This window comes from Chlamydotis macqueenii, chromosome 5 (assembly GCF_036417535.1).
Source record: "Chlamydotis macqueenii isolate bChlMac1 chromosome 5, bChlMac1.mat, whole genome shotgun sequence".
Lineage (NCBI taxonomy): Eukaryota > Metazoa > Chordata > Aves > Otidiformes > Otididae > Chlamydotis > Chlamydotis macqueenii.
The window spans coordinates 18131368-18156065 of record NC_141560.1 but is presented as its reverse complement, the minus strand read 5'-3'; the positions used below and the strand labels follow the sequence as shown (position 1 = coordinate 18156065).

At 35.3% G+C, this 24698-nt stretch overlaps 1 protein-coding gene across 1 annotated transcript in view; it reads right to left on the bottom strand.

Moving 5' to 3' along the window:
- Positions 1-564: 564 nt before the first annotated feature.
- TRIP11 (thyroid hormone receptor interactor 11) overlaps positions 565-24698 on the bottom strand; it is a 31488-nt gene continuing 7354 nt past the window's right edge. Inside the window, exons 7-20 of the mRNA XM_086748121.1 lie at positions 22780-23145; positions 22140-22180; positions 20913-21119; positions 16807-19836; positions 14779-14919; positions 14394-14587; positions 13631-13794; positions 13208-13311; positions 12750-12849; positions 7184-7265; positions 6364-6478; positions 5713-5835; positions 4265-4412; positions 565-2088 (exon numbers count right to left, since the gene is read on the bottom strand). Coding sequence (XP_086604247.1) covers positions 1880-2088; positions 4265-4412; positions 5713-5835; positions 6364-6478; positions 7184-7265; positions 12750-12849; positions 13208-13311; positions 13631-13794; positions 14394-14587; positions 14779-14919; positions 16807-19836; positions 20913-21119; positions 22140-22180; positions 22780-23145 — 5024 coding nt within the window. The 3' untranslated portion in view covers positions 565-1879. The remainder of the gene's footprint in view (positions 2089-4264; positions 4413-5712; positions 5836-6363; positions 6479-7183; positions 7266-12749; positions 12850-13207; positions 13312-13630; positions 13795-14393; positions 14588-14778; positions 14920-16806; positions 19837-20912; positions 21120-22139; positions 22181-22779; positions 23146-24698) is intronic.

The following is a 24698-nucleotide window of genomic DNA, read 5'->3' as shown; positions in this document are numbered from 1 at the left end:
GCAATTTATAAATGTAAGTCACATAATTTTAAAAAACTAAACATTTCCTTCTGTTTGGCTCACAAAAGGCAATTTTACTCCGAAGCCACTATATATCCTTAAATAGGCATAACTACAAGAACAAGAGAGATTGCACAGAAGCCATCTGATTTCAGTTTTCATTATATTTGTTACAGGAAAAAAAAAAGGTACCTATTCCAGTCCAGTTTAAATGAAGATGTACATTTGAAGTACCAAACTGAAATGTTCTCAGCCGGGGTAATTTCAAATTCTCATTACATTTATTATGTAATGCAGAATTTACTTTGGTATATTATGTGTGGCTGCTATCCTTTCAGAAATCAAACTGCCAAATTAATTATCTTGTCTATAATGGTGTAAAAAAATTAAAATAAAAATTCCATATAGTCAATCCACTTCCAAATTTGCATAAGTCTTCCATGAAACATTAACATACTGGAGAAAAGGGACTCAAGTAGTTCTTAAGGTAAACACAGTAATTAAAAAACTTTGCTAGATTTCAAGACAACAAAACAAATTCACTATTTGACCTCTACATAAAGATTTCTTGCATTATTTTGGTTGATTCTGTACAAGTTTCAGTAATTAATTTTATTTAAATATAACTCTTACAACAACTTAATCCAGGATCTTAATGAAAACGAGAAGTAAAGGTTGACAGTTCTAATATAGAACTTGCACAAGTTATCTTAACATTGACTAAACAACAAATGGCATATAAAAAGATTTAGAAATTACACATTTTAAACTGAAGATGTTTTATCTCAGATTCACTATGAAGATGACTTTTGCAAGATAACTTTTATCCTTTAGATTGTAACTTCATTCTTTACCCGCCAAACAAAGTGTACAAGTTATCACAGCAAAATTTACAGAATAATTGACTTTGGCTTTGGTCTTATAAAGACCTATTTACACATTTGAGATAAGTAAGCATTTTCTTCCCTTTAAACTCTATACATATGTTCAAGCTTTAAGCTTGTATTTGGATCTTTAAAATCCTGCAAGATAAAAAGTCTCTCAAATATACATCTTAGACCATTAGATTACAGTGTCTTTATATATGTGAACCTATCTTTTGCTAAATTACCCACCCTTCATCACATGGACACCTCTAGAAAATGAAGCATTCACTTCCACAGTTAACTCCTTGGTGCTATGGGTTTTACTGCTGAAAGCAACTATTAGTCAGGGTAGGGGGTGGGAATCAAATAATTGTGTAAAAGAGATGAATACGCCTCACACTGCCTCCAGATATGATGAATCCTGTAAATAAGAGATACATGTCCCACTGTACATTAAGTAAATGTCATAAATCGTGTATGGGAAGACTGTAGTTGCTCAATAATCACACTTCCGTATGCTCACCTTCTTATTCTTTGGAGTTTGTGTCATTAATTGAACACCTCAAATACGATCAATTTTTGCTGGAGATTTTTTTTTATTTTTATTTTTTAAAATTCTGTTTCTTGAAGGTCCACTCACAATGGCAGATAGTTTTAATGGAAAAATGGATCTCAACACCAAAGAGTTAATGCTGTCTACGCATAACTGAAACAACTCAGAGTATAACTAATGCCTAAAAATCCTTCTATTTGTCTTCTAACAATCTAGCAAAAAAGACAGATTTATTTTTCTCAGTTTAAGATTTCACCCATGCCCAAAATGAATGCCTGCTATTCATGCCACCATTAGAATTGCCACAGCACTGGTTAGTTAACAATTAAAAGAAAAGCAAGGTACAATTGCAAACAAGTACATGACTTTTTACAGAAGGCCTCATTGTGGTAAATCATATACAATATAGTGTTCTCATTTTCCTTAAAGTGCTACTATCACCATATTGATGCAAGATCTTCTATTGTTTTAGGAGGTCTTTTAGTACAGCACCAGCACTAGCATCAGGGGGCACTGGCAGTGGTGTGAAAGTAGGCAACGCATCAGAAATAGGTTTCATAAGCAGATGTCCAGAACTACTAGCAGGCATTACCAGAGGGACTGCTGCAGATCGAGGTGCTAAAAATGGATTTGTATCTGGTCTTCGACTCATTCCTGAGACTGTAGAATCTGAAATGTAAAAAACAAAACCAAAAACCAAATAAGAAACCACAAAACCCAACAATAAAAACACTTTGTTAGAAAGCATTCATAAGTCTACCCAATTTTACAGCATTTGTTCACAAACAAGTTCTAAAATTGCCTATTACTTTTGCAACATGAAAATCCTCTCTTCTTGCCATGGACTGTAGATGCTCTCAAAGACTTTCATTCTCTCTTTCTCCCCTCATCTTGGACCTCATCTGCCACTGCTTCTTTTGCTGAACAATTCCTACTTCAGTCTATACTTCAGGCCACCAGGTACAAGACTGACTTAAAGATCAGGGCACTCCTAGGACCTGTCAACCATATTGTGCTTGTTGGCAACTGAAATTCAGTAACAGCTCAGGCTACCCCCAAAAAATCTATACTTCTCTGTGACAGGCAACGTGAACACCCTTTGCCAAAGTTCACTTCACACGTGCCATGTCAGACATGAAATATGTCATGATTACTCCAGCACTACGCAAAGGCACAAGGGCCCTTGCGCACGCACCACAGTGCAGCACACAGGCAGGTTTCTCACTCCCTGGTGCATTGGCACAGCTTCCTCAGGGTCAGCCCCAAGAAAAGCCCTGTAATAAACATCATGGACAGGGAGCCACAATTTAGTCTCAAGACAATACAATGTTCGGTCATTAGTCAAATTCTAACAAAATTCTAGTTTAAATAAAGAGAAGTATTAATAAACTGGGTTTCTTTTAATCTAACAACCAACTTCCTCCTCATCACCTTCCCCCATCAAATCCTCACTCAGCTCCAGATGTAACCTGTTCTCAAGGTTCCTACACCAGATGCAGAACAGAAACTAAGCTGACATTCCCATGTCATACTAATTGTTTAGACAGGTGATTTTATTCAGATGTTTTTGTTTTAAAAAAGGTCTTTCATCATGTAAACTTCCTAATTCTCATAAACGCATTTCTGTGTGGATATTATACTGACATTCATATCCAGCACTTAAAAACTGCTACCATACGGTTTATTTCTAGGAACAAAAAACTCAAAGCACCCAAACAATTAAAGGGAGATACATATATATATATATATAAAAAATATAAAATGAGTGTCTAGTTTTACAAGCCACCAATTTAGATCCTGAATGGATAAAAAGAATCAAGAATTTAGTTCTTGCAGACAAGGAAAGTACTTTTTTTCCAAGTAAAACAGGTACTTTACCTATTATATTACTGTTGTACTACAAGGAAGAAGAGTAAAAACAAATTTAAATTTAATTTAGGTTTATTTAAAAAATAAATAAATACTGCTTTCAGAGATAAACCAGTATTTCACAGTAGACATTTATACTTCGTAATATCCAACTACTAATAGGTGAATTTAAAGACTTTTAAAACATATCTCACTCTCTGTAGAGCTATATAATACACAGGGTTTTCTGTTGGGTGGTTTGTTTTTTTTTGTGAGTGTACAGTTGAAAGTTTCAATCAAAACAAGCTTCTGTAAATCAGCAGGACTGTATTAAGGTGAAGTCTTAAAATGCATGTAAAGAAATTAAGTACAAACTGAATCAGTTAAACTGAAGATTTGGATCTTCTATTACTTAATCAAAAGTGCATTAACTTCAATAGGCATAATACAAGCATAATTGCTCTCTTAGAAAAATCAGTTAACACCCATGCACAGCTTACAGAGATTTCAAAACAGGCCATATACATAACTGACTTTATTTCAGTTCTCTCTGAGCAACCAAGTTCTACATACCAGAGAGGCACTACAAGGTTGCTATTACCTGCATTCTTCACTCAGTGAGATCCAAGATGATCAACACAGATGCTGAAAATCAGACCTGGGTTCACTGATACGGAGTTGTCTGCACAGCACCTGTTTGGCTCTAACAGGTGCTGTTACAGCCTTTCCGTATCAAAGACAATTTGGTCCCACTAATCTTGAGATTTTAGCAAGCGAGGTACAAAAGCAGTGGGAAGAAGAGGTGGGGGAAGAAGAAAAAGAAAAAAAAAAAAAAAAAAAAAAAAAGAGAAAGAAGGAAATTGATGGAGGAGGGATTAAAATTATAGTTCACAAGTGAGCAAGTGAGGAAGCACAGAATCATTGAAATCCCCTTGAAAATTGTACATTTACTTATTTATATTACATGTAAAGATTCAAATTTTCCTTCAAATGTTACCTTGCATTTGGCGGTTGGATGGAGTCTTGCTAGTTTTATCAGTTCCTGCTGCTCCTAAAGGTTTCTTATCATGAACAGAGAGCTTGGGTGGAGGAGAGCTTGGGCAAGACTCTGTTTCAAGGAATTTCACAAACAATTCTGAAAAAGACTACAAGAGGCTACAAGTTATTATATTTTACTGATCCTCTGTTGAAAAGTACGTAAGTTAAAAATACATACATGCATAAAAGAAAAATCTGTCAATAGCCTCCAAAGAATTTTGTACTGGTACTTAGAGTACTCAGTACTTGGTACGAAGTAGTCGTTAGTGAGTGACAATGAAATTTATTTGAGAAACACACAGGTTTTCGTTGTCTCAGTAACTGATATTTATGTGAAACTGATAAACTCTAAAGATAACACACAGACTTCCACCATGGTTCCATTATTGATTTAAGCCAATTGTTTCAAGAATCCCATGCTGCTACTGACATCACAGTATTTCCTGTGCCCATTCTCAAGCAATCACTCAAGAAACACATAAAAATTAAACATGTCTCTTAAAAGCCACTGCTTTCTTTATTTGACAAAAAGTCTTGAATAAAGGAAGCACAGAATGACTAAGGTGTTGGTAGCATTACAAGATACAAATTTTGCTTAGTAAAGCCTGTCCTATATGTACAAAAGCATTTATTGACCAACTTTTATGTCTGTAGTTAATCAGACCATAGTCCTCTGGTGGGCTAAGTTCCTGCGTTATTTTAGTAGGCAAAACCCAAATTCCTGTATTTCAAGATAATTTACAGGAATCAATTCGCAACATGCTTTTCTAGCTCAATAAGCAAAAAATCAAAGTTAATCGAAAAAGCCCATTCCCTCAGTGCTATATCCTTAAGTGCATTATTTACTGGTCTGCAAAATGGAAAGTTCCATAGATTAACTGTTCCCATGGACCATGCCACGGTAACTGTTGCTTTACAGTATGCGAAAAACCAACTTTATATGCTGTACACAAGAGGCACTAACTGCAGCAGCTGAGAAAGCTTTTCAAATGAAATTTAAAGGACATATGGGAACACAGTCATCAAAATACAATGTCACAGTCTTCTACACTGTTGAGTATTGGAGAATTACAGAATCCCACATGTATTTAACCTCCAGCATTGTCAGTTTGCAAGACCAAGTCTATACTGTAAGAAGTCAGTGATCTCAGGAACCAGTGAAACAGCTCTTGGATTTCTGTATTAGGTCAACTCTTAGTATTGTATAATTTTCATCAATGCCTACATATTTATTTAGTGCAGAAAAAAACCCTTATACCAAAGCAGTTGCACGACACAAACAAATAATGCAAGATACAGTAGCATTAGTAAATTAAGCTCAATATATTGATGAACCAAACATCACATTAATATGCAATTGCCTCATTTTTTCCACTCAAACACAAAGAATCCAAAAGTAATTCTTACACTATTAAAAACGTTCTGATAAGTTGGCCTCAAGGGTGTGTTAGGGACACTCTTTGACCCAGCTCCTCCACCAAACCAGCCAGTCACCCATCTTGTAACTCCTTTTTGGTCTTCAGATAACAACTAGAAGGTATTAAAAAAAAAAGGAGTTAGGAAACCAAAAATAAAGCAGCACATAAAAGAAACTGCTATACTGTGCCCATTATACTTATTCACTATAACTATGTGGGAATCCTACAGAAAAATAAAAACTTTAATTACTGTCAAATTCTCTGCCTCCCAAACATTGGCAGTCTAAAAACCTGTCTCTTTATTTAAAAAGCCCCACATTCTTCACAATACCTAATGGTACACATAAAACTGACTGACTTTTCTGTGCCACTATACACAACAGCACAAGATTAAATCCCTTCCTTTCTGCATTAGCATTTCTCAGCAAAATGAGAGCCACTCTATTAAAATAATGTTATCAAAAGATTATATTAAGATTCAAGATGTCCCACATAAAAAATTAATTCAGATGAGAGAACAAAAAGCATACTTTCCCCATAAGAAGTGCAGGGACAGTCACATTTAGTTTAGCAGCATGTCATTCTATTTTCAGGCAAGGATACAGCAAATAAAAAAGTGTGGTTTTCTGCAAAGTATTACCTCATCGAGTTCTTCCTTTTTTATTCCCAAGATACTTCCCATTAACCTTAACACTTCAGAACGTTTATCTTTTGGAGTATGAAAATGTCCAACAAAGAGATTTCTCATCAGGAGCCTGCAGAACAAAGGAAACTTGTTATACAATATGCTCTTACAGAACAGTTGATACTATAAGATTGATGCATTTATTCCTCATACATTTTTCTAATTTACAATAACCCAAATGAGCAAATCTCATATAAGGAAATAAAAGGGTACCTCACCGATTTCCTTCCCCTACAAGTTATAACATTTCTTATACAGTAAATGTCAATTTGGACAGTATTTGAAATACACCTGCAGGAAGGTGAAACGGAATTGTACACGAGCAAGTTTTGATGTAAGTACTACAACCAGGGAAAATGCTTATTCTAAGATGTTGACTCAGGAGAGCATTTAAACAGATACTTATGTACAGTCCCAAATCAAGACATCAGGAAGGGGACAGGCAAACCCATTTGCCTACCCTCATTTCAGTTCTAATAGATAAAGAAAACAAAACAGAACAAAAAAAAAAAAAAAAATCAAGGAAGAGAGAGTTACGCAACATCCAGGTTACGCTAGCTACATGAAAGGGCTTGCTGTTCACACCTTAGACATTCTAACAGATGTTCATTAAGCGCCAAGCAATTGAAAAATGTCAAAATAATCAACGTATAATTACAAGACCACATACAGAAGACCAGTTTTGCACTACTCTTGCAACTGTTAGTAACTTCTCTGTATATTGTGAGGAATAAAAAACCAAAAATGTATACCAAGTCTTTCATTAAAGACTTACTTGTCCACTTTTCCTTCTGTGCTGTTCATAACATTCATTAGTTTATTTTGTACATCTTCCAACATTTCTCTTCTGATCTCACCTATAAAATGTTACGTCACAGCAAATAAACAAAAATGGAAACTTTGTTGCAAAACTTATTAAAAACATACATATTTTAAAATAAAAAATATGTTAATATTGTTATGGTGCTTTTTTTAGAAGAACAAATCAGCTTGATTTTTTATTAAAAAGTGTCAATTGATTATTATTTAAAATCATAAGCTAAAATTCCTGGACCTATACTCAATGCTAAAGTACAGGACGACACAGAAAATAAATCAGTTGCAGAAGGTCTGATGAACTGCTCTATTTCACCTAGATAATACAAAACTGTAAAGAAATTCTTGATCAAGATCTATAGTCCTATGGTGGCAATTTTTTTCATAATCTGACCAAACTGCATGTTGACATCAGGTCTTTTGATCACAGTACTTAACCTGAAATACTTCCTAAACTCAGCTATTCTGCTTACTCTACTACCAGGTTACTAAAGCCTTGAAGTACTAAGGAGTTCTCCGGTCTCCTAGGAGAACTACTGGCTAGCAGAGCACCATCAGTAACTTGTATCTCTCTTCTGTTAGGACCTTTCTCGCTCCTGTTAACCAATGCAAGCTCTTGAAGCAGTATGCTGGGACACACTAATGCATCCTAGAACTAGTGCTGTGCTTCACGATTTAGTACACTGGTAAGAAAGGCTCTGCAGAGATATATGCAAGATTCCTCATACTTTTGGGAATACAAATATCCAGTTAAAAATAGCAGATATGAAATGCCACAGCTACCATGAACCAAAGACAAAACTAAGAAAATTGCAAATGCTTCCACTCAGGCATCATGGCCTGCAAATTAGGTTAACAGCCCAGTACTATAAGTTAATTAGTATGAAGTTGTCTAGGAGCCTGTTATGAATCACTACACATACTTCTTGCTTTTTTTTTTTGCATGCTGACTCCAAATTCTGATACTGTTCTATACCGGCTGCAATGAAATCCATTTATCTAGGATATCCATTCATCCAATAATTACATTCTTGGTCTACACAAACAACCCTATTTTTCTCTCCCACAAACCCAAACCAGGAACTATTAGAAGAGTAAGAGAGGAGTTTAGATTTTGCATTCACTAGTGCTACAACTTTTAAGCTTTCTGAAATTCCTGATGTTAACCAATGCTTTGTCTACTCTCTACATACTTGAGCCTCACAACATCAGAGTGTTTAATGAGGGAGATACAAATGTAGTGGCCCAATTAATTAAAAGGAGCCATGGCATGATATTGTTTTTTTCAGCCTTGCCCAATAATTTCACAGCACCAGCTTCTCTACAATCCTAAAATTCCACCAACACAAAGTACTTGTTAACTCAAATACAGAAGATAACCAATTACTCCAATCATTCTGTATCAGTAACTGAGGCTTCCTCTGACGTCCCACAAAGCTCATAAAAATAAAACTCATAATAAAGAAAAAACATTCTCCTAAAAGTTTCACTTGCCCTAAGCACTTCACAACATTCTGATTGTAAGGAAACAAGGCACAAAGTTTTCTCTTTATAAAAACTCAGATATACTAGAAACTGGGTAAAAGTATCCGATGTTCTCAGGTCTACACAAATTTGTACAAAAAAACCCACAGAGTAAAAAGTGCTAGAAAAACTTATCTCACTTAGATTCCCAAACACAGGATTTAAGAACACTGGCAGTAAAATGTTCTCGGACAAGAAAACAAGTAATTATAAGGTACAAAGAATCTTAGAAGATAAACTACAAATGGCTTCACCTCAAGACAGCAAAAATATAATCTTTCACCAAACTGGGGTTCTGCAAGATACCAGCTTTGAAGTTATTTTTTTTCCTAATAAAAGTACAAGTCTTAATCACACACAAAAGCTTGACAAATATTTTATAACATGGACTGTCCATGGGAAGATCAACTCTACCCTACAGTTATATAAGCAGAAACGATGAGCTTTTTCCCCTCTCCCTCTACAAGGTTGAATGCTTATCTTCAGCTCCTACGGAAAAACTGCTGATCAGCTTAATTTCCCTACCATTTTAACACTTTTTGGGCTCATGCTAATTAAAACTCCTTCATTTAAAAAACAAAACAAAACTCACGAAAGATACACTTTTCTTCTATCTATCTTTGTAGTGAATTTCTAAAAAGCCACACAACTTGGTTCTCTATTAACACCAATAACTCCAGGAGAACCCACAGAGTTTTGGTATATATACATCAAAGCTATGCTGTGACATCGATACAATGTAATACGTCCTGTTTAAACACGCCACATCTTTCTATAAACATTTTACTTCACAAATATGAGTTTTAGAGAGTACAGAGTAGAACAATAACTAGTGTCATGCTGGGAAAGTTCTTATTCAAGGAACATAAGGATTAAGCTCCTTATTCAAAACAAGTTAAAACCCAAACAAAATTATATGGATTATACAATATATCTTGTAACAACTACATCCATATGCACTTAAATCCATTCCAATAATGTGACTGCTCCTCAGCACTCTCCTCTCTCAAAACACTAGGGTGAGGGACAGGAGAATTAATCCATGCTTTCAAGGTTTAAACTTACTTAAAATTATGCTACTTTGTAAATGTGGTTAAATACCACTCCAGTACTTGAAGGAAAACATTTACAATATAATTATGGAATGGTAACAGCTGTAGGAGCATACATGGAAGTTGAGTTGTTATTTGGGTCTCCACAGAGCAAAAGGGAATTAAAAAAGTTAAACTATTAATGCCACAAAAAAATAAACAAACAGCATTTGAAAACAAGGTTCAAGTAAATCTCATGCTGTTGCTATTGCTCTATAAAGCAAGACAATCACACGTTTCCTTTTCAATTTTTATTTACATGACAAATTTGAAAATAAATGTATTAATAATTAAAATGAAATATTACTGTTGTTTTCTGGTTTTTAGAATCATAGAATGGTTTGAGTTGGAAGGGACCTTCAAAGGTCATCTAGTCCAACCCCCCTGCAAGGAACAGGGACATCTCCAAACAGATCAGGTTGCTCAGAGCCTCATCCAGCCTGGCCTTGAATGTTTCCAGGGACGGGGCATCTACTACCTCTCTGGGGAACCTCTGCCAGTGTTCTGCCAACCTCACTGTAAAAAATTTTTTCCTAATATCTAATCTAAATCTATCACCCTCTATTGTGAAACCAAAATATCCCTCTATTTTTTCCTGGCAAAAAGATTTTATATCAAAGAGGATCAACTTTTAAGGACAGCTACACGGCTATATTCCATCCACTATGACTATGCAACTCTATCATTAAACATATTTTTAAAATGGAATATTTCCTTCTAAAATAGAATCTTACAGTTGAAAAGGACTTAAACATGTACTTTGTGTGTATAAAAAGACTGAATAACAAAAAAAGACCTGAGCGAAAATTCAGCATGGACTGCTGTAAACCAGACACTTACAACCGTCTCCAATAATTTGTTAACCATTTATGGCAATCCAGAAAACTGCATCTGGTACATCTTATACTTTTCCATTAAAATCACTTCTCCTGCCAAAAAAATCCATAAAGAAATCCTTCAAAAGATTTGGCCAACACAACTGTGTCTGGGAATGTATTTGGCCAAGTTTCAATAAGATATTATATGTTTTCTTGTGTAAATAGAGAAAATGGAATGGTCTCTTTTTCAATAAAAATTATGATTTATTCTACAACAACATTAAAGTGCTATTATGCAACAATCCCTTTTCAATTTTTTTAATAAGCAAATTGCTTGCCAATACAACATAGACTGATAAAATACTGAGATTTGGTTTCCTCTCCTGCTTTCATACGCAAAGGTCTGCAAGCAAAATTAACCAGTAATGAAAAGCTCCTCATTTGAGAGTGCCGTATGTGCGTATACCACAGTTAATTTCAATCCCAGGTGTTTGAAAACTTTTGCTGTGAATGTCTGTACTGAGACAGATATACACAGATTAGTCAACTCAAAAACCAGTATTTAGTTGTACATTCATGTAGCAGCTTGAAATTTAATTTAGCTTGTAAAATTCATATGTGAACTAAAAGAGTACTCCTATGACACCCACTTGGATGCCAAACTGGACTCAGACACAACTAAATTTAAGTAAGTACACATTTGATCATGTAGCAGAAAAGTCCTAACTTTTTTGCAGAGTTCTTGCTGAAATTGTAAGATTTTCAAATTGCTTTTCATGCCAACTGTCTGATCATAAGCAAGTATACTTTAAGAAAATATTATTTATTTCAAGAGTAAGACAAATTATAATTTAAAAATTAATAGCAATAACTAGTTGTATATGTTCAGAGCAAGAATTACCACTGCATCCAGCAGAGACAATGTTCCAGGTCTTCCCCCAGCAAGCCTTAATTAAAGGCATTCACCCAAAAATTTCCCACAGACACTGAGGGAAAAAACTAGAAAGTAAGAGCTGTTAAGTAACCCCAGAGAGCAAGCAAACCTCTGCCCTTCAAGCTCCCTTTTTAGAGCTGCTTCAGGGACTAATCACAAGTTTTCCCCTTATTTCAGATTTATGCCATGTGCTCAGTGAAAGCCTGACCGTAACAGAGGATGCTGCAGTAATAGCAAAATATGGTGACCCACAAAAATAAAGAGGGAAAGAGAAAGTAGGACTCAGTTTAGGACTTCATCTCCATCCCCCAAAACATTCCCAGAATCACAAAAACCAAAGAAACGTTTATGTCAGAAGAAACTTCTAGGTCACCTTGTCCAAACCCCTCTGCTCAAGTAGGGTCATCTATAGCAGTCTGTCCTGGGCCATGGCCAGTTGAGTTTTGACTATCTCCATGGATGGACATTCCACATCCCTGGCCAACCTATTCCAATATTTGACAACCCTCACCATATTCTTCCTTTTCAAAACTGTTTCTTCTGATAAATTCCTCTACAACCTGGCCAAGTTTTGCCGTCAAATTCAAAGTAACTATCAACTATAGAGTACTTAATCAGAGAACAGTAAGAAAGGCATCTTTCTACATATAAGCAATCAGGAAGCTTATCTGAAATGAGATCTAAAAATACCATCTAAAGATTTAGTGTCCAAGACCTTCCACATAATCTTCTTCAGTCTCACATCTGTGCAAGAGCTGCTCCCTCTGCAGCTCTTACCAACAGCACATTCTTTCTCTCTACCTCAGTGTATTCCTGTGTCTGTGTCAAACATGGTAGTTAGTTACTTTGGAAAAATCAGACATTTGGTATTTCACAAACTTTTAAAAAATACACTTTCAGAGCTAAATCAAGGGCTTTGGTATTTATGGGGGAAAAAACCCAAAAACCAACTACTACAGGGCTTTCTTTTGAGAAAGATCCCTAACAGAAGGTAAATATACTTTTTCAGATTTGCTTTACAAACAAGGAAGTTCTCAAAAGGGTCAAAAAGTTACTCTTTTCCTCATAGGAGATGAATTCTAGCAAGTTGCTAGGAATACTATATTGTCTCCTCAGCTGCTTGGAATGTTTTAAGCAGAGATAAAAAAATGTAGTTACCTTCTTTCTTAAGCTCTTCGATCTGCTCCTCTTTGATGTCAAGCTGCTCAGTAAGCCTTGATGCTGCATCCAGTGCAGCATTTGCCTCTCCTAAACTTTCCTGAAGAGAGGGCAGGAACGGGACAAAAAGAGAAGCAAAGGGAGTTCACTATCACAATTATGCTAATACAACACAGATCAAGCACAACAGATGCAGAGACTTCTATCATTTGTTCTTTAGGATGACTGGATGGCAAACATCCTCTGAAAATGGATGGTCAGCAGAGGAATGCTACCTTGCTGACCTTCTTTTAGTGCCCCTTTCTCTTCCAGGGATGAGAATAATTACATAACTTGATGTATTCTGAGACAGTAACATTTAACATTGCTGTTAAAAATTAAAAAAAAAAAAAAAAAAAAAAAAAAAATTAAAAATTAGCATTCAGTTTCACAGGGTTGATTTTCATTATTCAGCCCACCTGCAGTGATACAGCTTTTTCTTCTAAATCTTCTGCTTTTTTCCTCCATTCTGCAGTCTGTTTTTTGTATTTCTCCAGCTCTGCTGAATACATAGCTTTTTCTTCTAAAGGGTTGAAAATACAAAACAAAATAAAACAAAAGTCTTCATTCACAACATGTAACTCTTTTTGGGGTACAAAATTGCAAAATCTCAGCATTATCATATCTGATCTTCATGAGGTAGAGGTGGAATGGAGTACTGACCATCAGTTTTCACACGGCTAGAATTGTTTTTATAAGTTTTTAAAAAGACAACAGATTCTGAAATTTAAGTTATCCAAGAGGGAACCAGGTAACTAATATTTAATGAACACCAAAATATGGTAACTGTCCCAGCTGAAAAACACTTGTTGCAATCTTTGTTGTTTTTCGACAAAACTTACCCTGTTGGAATTGCTCTAGTACCATCTGCAGGTTGGCCAGTGACAATGCATACTGCTTCACTTGGTCCTGTGAGATGGTGAGCTGTAGCACAGTTTCGTCTCTCTGCTTGGAAACGAGGTTTAATTGCTCTTGTAAAGATTCAACTTGCAGGCTAGCTTGATGACTTAATGAAAATAAAATACATTACTTATGAAGACAAGAAAAGTCATCAAAAAGAAAATGAAATCCCAGCAAAAATAGCCTACCTTTAATTTTTCAGCTCAATTTATAAAAGTGAAGGCTTTTCCCACCCCCACCACGATTCCTCTTTTAAAAAAAAAACAACAAAAAACTAACTTAACAACAGATTTTAAATAAGTGTGGTAATAAAATTCTGGCAATCAAAGAAATCAAAAACCACTTTTGTTTGAAGTGCCCTAGAAAAAGAAAAAACTAGTATTTGTTATTCATTACTGTAACAGTATCTTTACCAAAAAAAGAATCCATATCTTGCTAATTATCTGCTTCTAACTGTTTATCGTTCTAAGGACTGTCAAAGATGTCAGATTTCAATAGCTGCTACTAAAAGGACAAATACTTTCCTAAGTTCTCAACAGTAGCCAAGTATATTTCAAATCACCTTCCTGATTTACAGTAAAAAAGTTCATATATTTTTGTTTTCTCAAGTGCTTATAATGAATGGTAATTTAGTAAAATAAAGCCATCAGTACCAGTTCAGCTAACTGTGATATTTACAGCCCCTTCTGTATAAATTAAGACTACCTGGCATTCTCCACTGCAGTAGATGAGGACACGAGTTTTTCTTCCAAAAACAAAACTTTCTTTCTTAACTTGACCTCTCTATCTTCTGCAGCTAAAGCTTCTCGCATGTAGGAGTCTTCCATTTCTAAAAGGTGATTACGTAGTCTCTCCAGTTCCTGATTTAGGCGCTGCTCTTTCTCACGCAAGTGCTGTATCTGTGTAGAACATACCTTAAGTTGCTCGTACTTTCATAAAAATAATTTAAGTAAACATAAAACATATCAATTGAAACACATAACATGTGTATAAATTTTGGTAGTGATTGCTACCAAAAATGATCCAGAAAATGTTACAGATGCAATTGCTTATTCTATTTCTTGCAACTGTAAATTATTTGGTGGTGTACCTCACTCTGCAGGGCGCTGCTCTCCATTTGCTTCTGTTTGAGTGCTACCATGACTTGGTCTCTCTCTTGCTGAAAAGTAACAGCCTTTTCCTGCATTGATTTAACTTCATTTAACAGTTGATTCAGTTCTCCTGTCTTGCCCTGTTGAAGGTACAAACAAGCATTTCAAACGTGACACATAGTTTTACCAAAGGAGACACAGTCTTTGCCCAGAAGAGTGTAAAGACAATACTGATAGAACAAGGAAAAGGGCAGGACACCCATGGCGCTACAGCACAGAAAAACATTCAGGGAAAATATGATTTTGAAGTTATTTCACTCACACATTACAAGACAAAGTAAAAGTTACAGCTAAAAGACACCATACAGATGTACTGTCTTAACTGACTGCTGTGAACAAACAGATAGCTACCTGTCTTTAGATGAGAGACACGCATTATGTACGTAGTGTCTCAGACTTGAATATACTTGAAACTTTCACTTCTCCCCCCGTGTTTGGAATCTGTTCTCTGTGATAGCCGTTTATTAGCCCATGCACATGTAAAGCATCAGCCTAGGTTCACTTGTCCAAACTTAAGACGACTAAACACATTGAGAAATCTTTAAAAACAAACCACAACATGACTTCACTCCTGAAGATTAACCTTCAATGAATCACAGCGACGTCCATCATGTTTTCAGATGTCAAATTTCAATTAACAACGTTCCCACTTACATGCCATTTACTACAACTTTACATGAGCATATAAAGAAGTGTGAGTATGCCAGCTACACAGAATTCACATGTATACCTCAATGCATTTTCAGCTATTTGAAACTTTGCAGCATGCTCTTTACCTTTTGTCTCATATGTTGTTTTGAAAGTAGTTACTTTTATTGAGTATGTTGGATAAAAGTAAATCAATCTTTGTTTTTATCACTAATATTTATGAGTTTCAATTATTTGTTTTTATTAATCAAACTGAATATAGTAAAATTATTTTTGCCGTAGAACCATAAACCTGCAGGCAAACCTTCTCTTTTTATGTTGTGTTATCTTCTGACATACATACAAAATACAAAACTGTTTGAATACTATTTTTCCATGACCAACACAAAATGTGTAACAGTAACTTCTCTGATTTGCGCAAGAAAAATGTCCAGATAAATGTTCCATGCTTGTCAAACTGGGAGTCTAAGCCGCCAGTGAGTGAAAAGTCTGCAGGCCAAAGACATGAAACACAGAGAACCTAGACAGACAATGCAGACTGCCACGAGTTAGAATAAAAATTCCTCAAAATAGTAAGAGCGTGAATTTGTAAAGTATTAGTATATTTTACGTGGGCAAGATTGATGAAGATAAAAAGTGTCAGTGGTAATTCAAAGCTGTTTTTCACAATGTAACTGTACTTTGAGACAATAAAACTTCTCATTGTAATTCTGTAGTACTTCTTTAGAACAGGAAAGGGAAAGCTCCACTACAAGCAGAGCTAAACATCTGTCCTAAGTCAAACATCTCAAAAAAACCCCAAACAAAGCATTTCCTATTTTTTCTCATATATTATGTAAAGTTGAGACTTCCAAATCATAAACTGAAAAAGACACATATTATTATATGTAATTCATATCTTGCTTTTCCAAATACATTACATTGCAGATTGAGTTAGCAGTCTGAAAACGCTTCAAAGGGATGTGAGTGGTGAGACACTGGAAGAGGTTGCCCAAAGAAGTTGTGGATGCCTCATCTCTAGGAGTGTTCAAGGCCAAGCTGGACAAGGCTTTGAGTAACCTGATCTAGTGGAAGGTATTCCTGCCCATGGCAGAGGGCTGGAACAAAATTATTTTTAAGGTCCCTCCCAACCTAAACCATTCTATGATTCTATGAAATTCTTTATTATAGCAGGTGAAAAAAAATTAATGACAAGTTACTTAGCAATGGTAAGGAACAGCAAACAGATTTCAGGCAAACACTGGATGGCTGCATATACAGAAAAATGCATTACCATGTGACTAATTTTAAAAGATATTCATAAATATGAATGCACACACCTGTTCTTTTTCTTTCAACAGCTTCTCAAAAGCAAGAGCTTTTTCCTTCATTGAGTGAGACTCAAACTCTTTCTCTTTCAGCATCATTGAAAATTGCATATTAGTCTCCTGAAGTGCTTGGAATTCTGTTTCTTTTTCCCTACACCTTGCAACTATTTCTTCATTTTCTTCTTTCAGTTTTCGAATGTCCATTTCTAAAATTAAATTTCTTTCTTTAAGATTAGTCACAGCTTGCTTCAAAAGCTCATTTTCATTTTCTTTGTTACTAAGATTTTCACTCACAGAAAGTAACTGATCACTTTTAGATTTAATTAATATGTCTTTTTCCCTAAGTGATTTCTGTAAGATGTCATGTTTTTCTTTGATCTGCCTCATCTCTGACTCAGCCCCTTCTTGACTCTTTCTTTCAATCTCTGATGCTGTAGCCACAGAATCAGATAATCGTTGATTGTTTTCCTGAAGAGTCCTAATAGTTAAATCTTTTTCTTGCAACTTTTTTTTCAGTTGTTCCAACTCCTTTTGAAGGAGCTTAGACTCATCACTGAGTACTTGAGGAGCACTGCACTGGGTGCCTGAAAGCTGTGAAACGGTGGAAGCCACTGCCAGAGATGGTGTTACCAAATCAAGTTTACTCAGGAGAAGATCCTTGGTGTTATGAAGCTGTCCTATACTGTGTTGAACTTGTGCTAATTCCTGACTAAAACTTTTCAGCTTTTTCTCATTCTGTTCGTAACTCTGAATCAAACCATTATAATCTACCTGCAACTTTGAATTACTGTCGCTTTCAACTGAAATTTGTGCTTGAAGCTTGTGTAACTCTTCTTGGAGGTGAGCTGACTCATGTTGCATGTTCTGAACCGTGGTTATTACCTGTTGCTTCCACTCTTCCATCTTCTTTACTTGCTGCTTTAGTTTATCACGTTCTTGTAGAAGCTCCTCAAACTGGTTACTGTTAACACCTCCTGACCCATTATCAGTACCTGTACTGGATGTCTGCAAGACAGCCAATAAGGTTTGGCATTTTTGACTTAGAGCATCTATTTCAATATCTTTTTCTCGAATGATACGGGATAAATTCTGAATAGTTTCTCTAGACATATCTTGACTGCTGTTTTCAGCTCTATTGGATAACTTTTGATTCTCCTCTTGCAACCTTACCAAAGCTGCTTCTTTAGCAGCTACCATATCCATGATATTACGATACTCTGTTTTTAACTGACTATTTTCTCTTGTCTTTTCACTTAGAACTGCTAGTACTTGTTCTCTTTCCATAACATAAGCTTGCAGCTGCTGCTGAAGACAAAGAATATCCTGCCTATAGGAAGCTGAGGAAACTCTAGCATTGAGAGCCTGTATTTCTAAATCCTTCTCTTGAATGATCCGAGTAAGTTTGCCAACTTCATCCTTAGACAACTGATCAATTTGCTGACTTAGAGAAACATTTTTTTCATTTAGAAGCTTAATCTCCATCTCTCTTTCTTTGATACCTTTTACCAGTCTTTCAATTTCAGCTTTAGATAAGTCATGTTTTTCATTTCCATTTTCTCCATTAAGAGTCTGAACTTTGGTTTCCTGAAAAAGATCAGAGGAATCAGTCTGAATAATCTGTCTCTCTTTGTGCAACTGAGTTCTAATTTGTTCAATTGTTTTCTGCAAATTTTTAATTTCCTCATCTTTCTCTAAAGAAAGTCTTTCATGTGTGACATTCATTTGCTCACACTGAAATTTAGACTCGTCTATTTCCTTTCTTTGCTCCTGCAAAGACTGCTGAAGTTGCACTGCTGTTTGATTCTGATCTTCTATTGTTTTTTTGAGAACTTCTATTTCTTCTTCAAGATTATTTTTTATCACTTTCAACTGTGTTACCTCACTTTCAAGTTCAATAATAATATCTAGAGTTTTAGGCTCAACCACAGGCGTAGATCTACTTTGCTGATCCTTAAGGCGTTCAATTTCTTCTTTCAAATGATTATTTTCTTCCTTCATGACTGCAAGACTTCGGTCTCTTTCCTCCAAGTTCTGTTTTAAGACATCCTGCTTTTTCGAAACTTTCATATATTCTTCAAGTTCCTGCTTCACCTGTAAGGCCTGATTTTTAAATTTTTCAATAAATACTTCTTTTTCTTTTATGAGTTCTGTCAACTGCTTTTGTCCTCCTAAGCTAGTAGTCAACATCTCTTTTGTTTCTTGATGGTCTGTTTCCATCTGCTCAATGCTCCTTTTAAGTTCAGCAATCTTGAAGTCTTTCTCTTGATTGAGTTTAACTAGGCGCTCATGTTCAAGCTGCAATGCAGTGGTATCCATACTACGCGCATTCGATAATTCCTCAATAGTTTGCTGATACTTCTGCGCTTGTTCCAAAAGCCTCTTTTCTGTCTGGTTTAATTCGGTCTCTACCTGTCTTTTTTCCATTTTCAAAGCCTCCACAACAGTGTCCTTTTCCAAGTAAACTTTATTTTTCTCAGAAATGGCATCACTTAACTCTTGTTTTAGTTCTTCAGTGGCTGCTATCAGCTTTCCATTTTCTGTTCTGAGATCAGACAGAGATTTCTTTAAGTCTTCATTTAGTTGTTTATTTTCTGAAATGTCATTCTGTAGTTTTGCAATTTGTACTTCTCTCTCTTTCAGGATCAGATCCTGACAAGCATAGTTGGATTCCCAATTATTGTCTTCGGTTAACTTGCTCAAGGATACAGAAAGTTCCTCCTCTCTTTCTTTCAGTCTCTGCTGCAATTCTCCGATTTCTTTTTTATTATGCAAATTACATTCCTGGGCTTTCCTTAATTGTTCTTTAAGATCTTTAATATTATCTTGAAGCTGCTGTTTACTCATATGTAAATCATTAAGTGCATATGAACATTGGCTTAGTTTTTCTTTCTGACTCTCCAACTCCTTAATAGTTTTCATCTTCTCAATTTCTAATTCTGATACTTTCTTTCTTTCAAAATCTATCTCAAATTTCAGCTGTTTGATGATACTATCAGTATTTGTATCTTGTTTTGACAGTTGCTCTTTCAGTGTAATCACATGCTGAAAAGAACAGAAAAAAGAATTTATTAGGAGAGAAGAACTAGCCAAACTACGCATTTCGTCCATTTTTATCCTCTGAAAAGTAAGAAAAAAATCTGAGAAGAAACAGAAATGTTTCCTAGTTCCCAACATAAGCTGGCAAGTAGTATCAACTAGCCAACGCTAAATTAATTAAAATAAAATATCAACGGGGATAGATTATATTTCACTAAAAACAAGAACACCATCTTCCCCCCAAAAAACTCTAATTACCTAAATCAAGGAACAAAAAGAGAACTACCTAAGAAAAAGAACTGTCAGGATTTGTCAGGGCAGTTGGAATGGGTATGCAGCAAACATCCATTACTTAAAAACAGGAAGGCACTAGATTTAAAATAACAAATTACAGAAGTGAGTGCCTATCTATTTTCAATGTCTTGTTTGAGCTTATTTTTTAATACCCTTGCTGGGATTCATTTCATAGGAAAACACTTTAAATGTTCAATTCCATAAAGTAAGCCAATATTGAAAACACATAGCTTGGAACTATATGTTTACAAGTCAGATATATCAGAACAGTGACAAAAAGGTACCATTCCATTTTTATTACATTTAATGGGTGACCTTTTTTGCTCCACAAATGATCGTATTATGAAGAACTTGTAATAAAGTAACCTAATTACTCAAGATAATTAAAAATAATAAAAGGAAAAAGGAAAAAGTTTTTTAAAAAATCATTCATGTTATGCATATTATCATAAGACAGCGGTCAAAATATTAGCAGGATAAAAACCATCAAAAGTTTAAGGAAAAATCCAATAGTATTTAACTGGACTTTGGAAAGTAGCATCCCTTATAGCTAGCTGACGTGCCATAGTATTTCTTTGTCCACAACAAGTGGGTTTCTTGCACTTCATAATTTCGCATTGAGACGGCAGATACAGAGAAACATTTGTCTCAATATTATTTTTAAGCCTCAGAGGATAACTTATATTTCACTGCTATCTATGTTCAAAGATCAATTTAAAAAAAGATAAACACACACAGATCTGAAAACTCATTTTAGCAGCTCAATAATTAGTTGCAATATTTATTACCTGAGTAGCTTCTTGATTCTGCTTGTCTAGTTCTTCCAATTCTGCTATTAATGTCTCTCTTTCAGCAATACTTTCATTTAATTCATGTTCTTTTCTTTCCAAATCTTGTCTTAACTGACTTAATTCTGAATATTGATCCTCAGTATATGCAGAAAGAATATTCTCATTTTTATGTTGTGCACTTGTCAGTTTCTTCTCAAGTCCTTCCTTAAGTTAAAAAAAAAAAGTTCTAAATATTAGACTTTATCTTGCTGAAACTTCTAAACTGTTTAGATTTTAAATGGTTTGTTTTTTCCCCTCAACAATTAAAAGCAAAGCATACATTTTCATGTTAGAATCTCTAAGTCTACACAAGTATTATCCCAATTAAAAATTCTTTATTGTGAAGTATTTGTCTCTGCCATTCATACATACACATTTATTTTCTCATCACTAAGTTTAGGACTTCAATTTACAAACTTCTGCACAAAAAGTCATGGTCTGACAAGCAAAGTTCTATGCACTTTTGAGGTATGGATCTACAGCTGGGATAAACTATTACATCTCCAAGAGATACCCTGAACATATAAGTATGCTGCATGGTGAGACAGAAAGTTTTAATCAAGGACACCTGAAAAACGTCCTTAGGAAAAACAACATGGAAACTCTTAAATGCATGCAAAACAGAGAAGACCGTAGGTGAAAAATACCACTGGCCAGAAAGTAAACTAAGCCAAATCTCTAAAGCCTGAGTTTATAAAGGACTAAGTCAAAAACTAAAGGTGTGTTCCCGAGAAACTTCATGCTGCACTGCTTAACTTCATCACTAGTATGGAATGTAGTATCATTACAGTACTACATGGAAGAAGAGAGGTATTTTACAACTGGTAACAGCGTCAAAACTGAAACGTGCCAAAGTAGAATAGGTGAAAAAAGACAAATTTTAGAGAATGTACATTAATACCTTAAAAATGTATGTTACAGCAGCCTAAGTAGCAATGGGATAGGCAGAATTCCACTAGTTTTCTTTAACAGAGTACATTGTGGAGTTTCACAAGTCAAAATGTATCATTTCTATCAATTCCACATGTAATTACAGAATTAATCTACAATTATTTCCTTGATTATGAAGTTATTTATGTAGCAGTGTGAATGCTCCAAAAAAACATACAGTGCCAGAATGTGTATTTTCCATCAATTACTATTGTTATGAACTTTTTTGATGGCTTAATATAGAAACTGCTTTACCTGATTTAAACTTGAAAGTCTTGCTATTTCATTTTCTGCTTCTATAAAGGAAAACAAGAAAACGCATTATTTTACTACTTTCCAAACAACAATGAAAACAAATCATTCTCCCACCTTCGGCAACAGAACTCTGCTGCTCAGAAGACAGTAGTTTCACAGTATTTCGTGATGACAAGTATCAGTGCTGTAAAAGATGTAAATGCACCATCAATCATCACCAGAAAGTCGAGCATTACTTTTACAACTGAGTCCACATTAAAAGGACTTTGGTACTACAGTGTATCAGTTATGCAATATTAAAAGATTTTCTACATACAGATACTTCTTAAACAGGTATGTTGCAGTGTTCCCTTAAGGAGAAGATACTAGCAGCAGACGAAAGAAAAACCTATCAAACAGTTGGCAGACATGATTACTTACCTAATCAGAAACTCCTATGATAATCACGCTAGTCCTAATTACATCTCCTTTTCTGCTTAGCCTTACCTCAATGGACAACCCTTATCTAAGGCAGCAATTTTTTTTAAAAGGTACATATTCTCATATTCAGTTACAAATTCGTAAAATAAATTCTGAGCATTAAAAGTGAAAACCTGTGAAGATATACTAGAAAATAATTAAAAAAAAAAAATCTTTGTACCTAACAGTGCTTGCTGTAGTCTGACCACATCTTCTTGTAGTGATGTCTTTGACTGGAGCTTTTTCTCCTGTTCCTTCAAGAGAGCATCTTGCTCTGCCACAGAACTTTGAAGCACACTAAAGTCAGATCTGAGATTTTCATATTCTTGCACTATTTGGATTTTTTCTGCCTTTGCCAATTCTTGCTTTTTCAGAAGAACTTTGTTTTCTTCTTTGGCAAAAGACAATTTGTGATTTAATTTTCTTATTTCATCCTCTAGGTCCTTTATAATCTGCAACTCTTCCACTTTTCCTCCTTCAAGACTTTGAGCATTTTTTTTCTGTTCACTAATTTTAGAGTCATATGTGGCATTAGTGCTCACACCACCTAAAAAGCAAAAGAGATTGTTTGCAATATTAACCAAAACTAGCACTGTAGACTTTTTGTTTAAAAGTCTCTTCTTTCAAACCTTTTCCTGACAGAGGGAGACAGTCTAAATCAGAGACATGATCATCACCAACAGAAAACTTACTTAAATAGAATTAACATTTTAAGCACTGCTATACATATTTCTGGTTCAATAAGCAGCTTTTCAAATACTTATACATCCCTGGTTGAAAAGAATTTTAAAAGGTAAGTGTTGCAAGACATACATCGTTCATAATTTAATTAAAATACACTTGACCCCTATGTCTCTTGGTGGGAAGACAACAGAATATAATTTATCAGGATTTGTAATCCCTCAATTTTCTAACAATTTATCAAACCCCACCTAATTCAACCTGATGCAAAATCCCTGTTTATAATTGAATTAATTAAATTTCAAAGGTTTACTGAATGGTTGTTATGAAGAACAATTTGCTACAAATTAGTATACTACTTGCTAAAAGGTGCAGAAAGTTTTTCACCTGAAGATCTCGTTTTGCAGATCCGCCATACTATCACGACATTCATAGTTTTGTACAATCCTCACAGTGTAATTTCCAGGTAAGAGCCAGAGTATAAAAAGGCGTAATCAAAAAAGTACAGGGATGAAAGCACACTGCTTCTGAATTCGTATCAGTGTAAGTTCAAACACTTCCCCACCTAGTCTGTATTACATGGTCAAAGAGAACCATAGAATCAGAATCATAGAATCAGAATCATAGAATCTTAGAATGGTTTGGATTGGAAGGGACCTTTAAAGGTCATCTAGTCCCACCCCCCTGCAAGAAGCAGGGACATCCCCAACCAGATCAGGTTACTCAGAGCCTCATCCAGCCTGGCCTTGAACGTTTCCAGGGATGGGGCATCCACCACCTCCCTGGGCAACCTGTTCCAGTGTTCTACAACTTGCACTGTAAAAAATTTTTTCCTAATATCCCATCTAAACCTACCTCCCTCTATTTTAAAACCATTACCCCTCATCCTGTCACAACAGGCCCTACTGAACAGCCTCTCCCCATCTTTCTTGTAGGCCCCCTTGAGGCACTGGAAGACCGCTATAAGGTCTCCCCGGAGCCTCCTCTTCTCCAGGCTGAACAGCCCCTACCCTCTCAGCCTGTCCTCATAGGAAAGGTGCTCCAGCCGTCTTTATCACCTTCATGGCCCTCCTCTGGACCTTATCCAACTGGTCCATGTCAACAAAATAAGAATATAAAATACTCTAATTCTTCAAAAGTTCTGAGTAGTATTTATTTTACAGATAACTTGTAATGCAAAAGATATGAGATTCCTGCCTTTGACTTTGTTACATTAGTCCTGCTGGTGCACATACATGCAGTAAAAGACAGATTACATCGTAACAGGCATCTGATGTTAAGAAATAAATTCCCTATCAGCATTACCTTAGAAATTAAGAGGTTGTGAAAATATTTGCCTCCCTTCCAAGAAGAAAACGGATTTCTCTTTCCAAAAGGAGAGTATATAGTCTTCAGAAGTCTGAGTTTTAACAGTTAATA